At 46.6% G+C, this 2,532-nt stretch overlaps 1 protein-coding gene across 1 annotated transcript in view; it reads right to left on the bottom strand.

The window, feature by feature from the left end:
* Nucleotides 1–1,752, bottom strand: part of LOC101864494 (cytochrome P450 3A41) — a 6,954-nt gene extending 5,202 nt beyond the window's left edge. Inside the window, exons 1-2 of the mRNA XM_013089848.2 lie at nucleotides 1,746–1,752; nucleotides 899–1,509 (exon numbers count right to left, since the gene is read on the bottom strand). Coding sequence (XP_012945302.1) covers nucleotides 899–1,509; nucleotides 1,746–1,752 — 618 coding nt within the window. The remainder of the gene's footprint in view (nucleotides 1–898; nucleotides 1,510–1,745) is intronic.
* Nucleotides 1,753–2,532: the final 780 nt, after the last annotated feature.

Genomic DNA, 2,532 nt, shown 5'->3' on the forward strand with positions numbered 1-2,532 from the left:
ACTCTCAGGAAGTCACGCAGCTGCATAACAAAGAAAGTTTTGGACTGGAACCCACAGGACAAGAGATCAAGGGGAAGACCTCGGGGAACCTGGAGAAGAATCACAGAAATCGATGTACAGAAAAGTGGGAAGACATGAAATAACACCAAGAGGCTAGCCCAGGATAGAGAAAGGTGGAAGGTGTTTGTCCGTGGCCTATACCCTGGTGCAGGGTGAGAAAGGCAATGGTGAAGATGTATATCTCTAAGTCCGGGTTGACCCTGACAGGCCCAGGAGATACCCGTCTCCTAATTCAAGTAGATTTTCTCTTTGGCGGGATGGGGGCGTAACTATTTACATAAGGAAATAAAACATATCAGCCCTTGCAGAGCAACGCTTTTTAGTTTAGATTGTCAAGATTGTAAAAGAGAACGATACCAAACCAGGAATATTGGACACAGTCCTGGAGGCAGCAGCTGTTGATATTGTTCATCTCGTGCCGATCTCACTTGTGTCTCTTCCACTGTGTCGTGACTCAGTTCTTACCAAGCTATGACGCCTTGGGGAGGACATATAGGATCTCATGGACACAGAGGAAAACAAATAGAGAAATGCTCCAAATGACAGGTTGTGAAAGATCTATAATCAGAACCATCAGAAAAAGGCAATTGGGAATCTTTGACCACGTAAATAGATCAAATGAACTAGAGAAACTGCTGCTGTGTGGAAAGATAGAGGGAAAGAAGAGGGTAAAAAGACAAAGAACATACACTGATGGCCTGAACAACTTTGCAACTAACAACAGAACGACAAAAACCGAGCTGATCAAGAAGAGAGACAACAGGAAGGAATGGGGTACCACCATGATTGTCAATGTCTTCTCTAGACCTGACACCTGAGGAAGTTATCTTATCTTTACCTTCATGTCGCCTGGGCTGAGCCCTGGCTTGCTCCTGCTGCGATTGTTGAGCGCTGTTGCCTCTTCCTCTGTCCTGTTGTCGTTTTCCTGTCCCGGCTTGTCTTCTCCCGCCTCCATCATCAGCTGGAGAAAGTCGTGCCTCTTCGAACCCGCCCCAGAGCCCTCGTGCTTCCTCTCCTGAATGACCACGTCGACGAAACGAGAGAAAAAGTCCAGAGACACCCGAGGCATGCTCGCTATTCCAAAAAATGTCAGGACAGGCTTGAGGAAACCTAAGAAAGTGCTGATCAAAAAGATTCGCCCTATGCTGGCCACGATTCTCTCGGATTCTTTGATGAACTGGTTATTCGGGTCCTCGAGAGAGTTGGTGTGCACCCCGAAGCCCGTGCTGGCGATGACATCCATGGTGAAGAGAGACAGGACCTCCTTCAGCTCCACCGGCTCGTTTCTCTCCTGTTTCTTCTTCAAGTGATCCAACAGACGTCTGGTGTTGCTCTCAATGTGTCCGTACATCCGCCTTAGCCGGACCGTGTTGAACGTTGGGCTGACGGTGGTGCGGATGTTTTTCCAATGTTCATCTGTGGAGGGGAAAAGGTAAGTAGGTTCTAGATCTTTTCAGACGAGGAGGAGGAGGAAAATGTGTGCATGACTGGAAAAAGGGTCCACATGTCGCACAGGCTTATTCAGAGAAAATTAGGAAAATAGTGAAACATTTTAATTTTTGGAAACTTAAGACTCGTAAGGATATCAACTCATCAACCATTTTTATCCATCCTCTCAAAATATTTCATGCCAAAGCTTCTTTTAATTATGTTTTTAAAAGCTTTTAAAAATACATGTCCATTACGTGACATTGCGAAATGGCGTTGATTTTTGTGTGGTTGACTCCAAAATGACGCCCTCATTTAACGGACTCTTTCGTCAAATAGATGAGAGACTAAGAGAGGAACAGGAGGGTTTTCGAACAGAGAGATCATTTACAGAGCAACTGATTGTTCTGAGAAATATGGTAGAACAAAACAAAGAATGGAATGTCCCAATTATTCTGAACTTTGAGGACTTAAAAAAAGCCTTTGACAGCATAGACCGAGGGGCCCTGTGGAAAATGCTGCCAAATTAATGGTATAAAATAATGAACGGTATAAAATCATTACATGTATATACCAAAACAAGCTGCTGTGTCCTAGTTGAAGGAGAACTATCTACACACATGTAAGCGTGGCGTCGACTGCTCTCCACCTTATATACATGATCGTATAGGGAGAGAGGAAGTAAGTATGTTCGTCATATAGGAGGAGGAGGAGGAGGAGGAGGAGGTGTTTGTTTCTCGGAGGAGAAGGGCAGGGTTGGTGTGCTGTTGGGGTGGGGGGGGCAGGGGGATCACGTCTTTGGTTACAGTACTCGGAGGTAGGCTTGGGAGGGTGGAGGGAGAAGGAAGGAGGGAGGAGGGAAGAGGGAGGGAAAGAGGGAGGATAGAGAAGGAAGGGAGGAGAGAGGAAATAAGGAAAGAGGGAGGAGGGAAGAGGAAGGAAAGAGGGGAGAGGAAAAGAGGGAGGAGAAAGGAGGGACGAGGGAGAGAGGAGGGAGTCAGGCTGCAGGAAGGAAGAAGGGAAGGATGGAGGGAGGAGGGAGGA

This window comes from Aplysia californica, unplaced genomic scaffold (genome assembly GCF_000002075.1).
Source record: "Aplysia californica isolate F4 #8 unplaced genomic scaffold, AplCal3.0 scaffold01064, whole genome shotgun sequence".
Classification (NCBI taxonomy): domain Eukaryota; kingdom Metazoa; phylum Mollusca; class Gastropoda; order Aplysiida; family Aplysiidae; genus Aplysia; species Aplysia californica.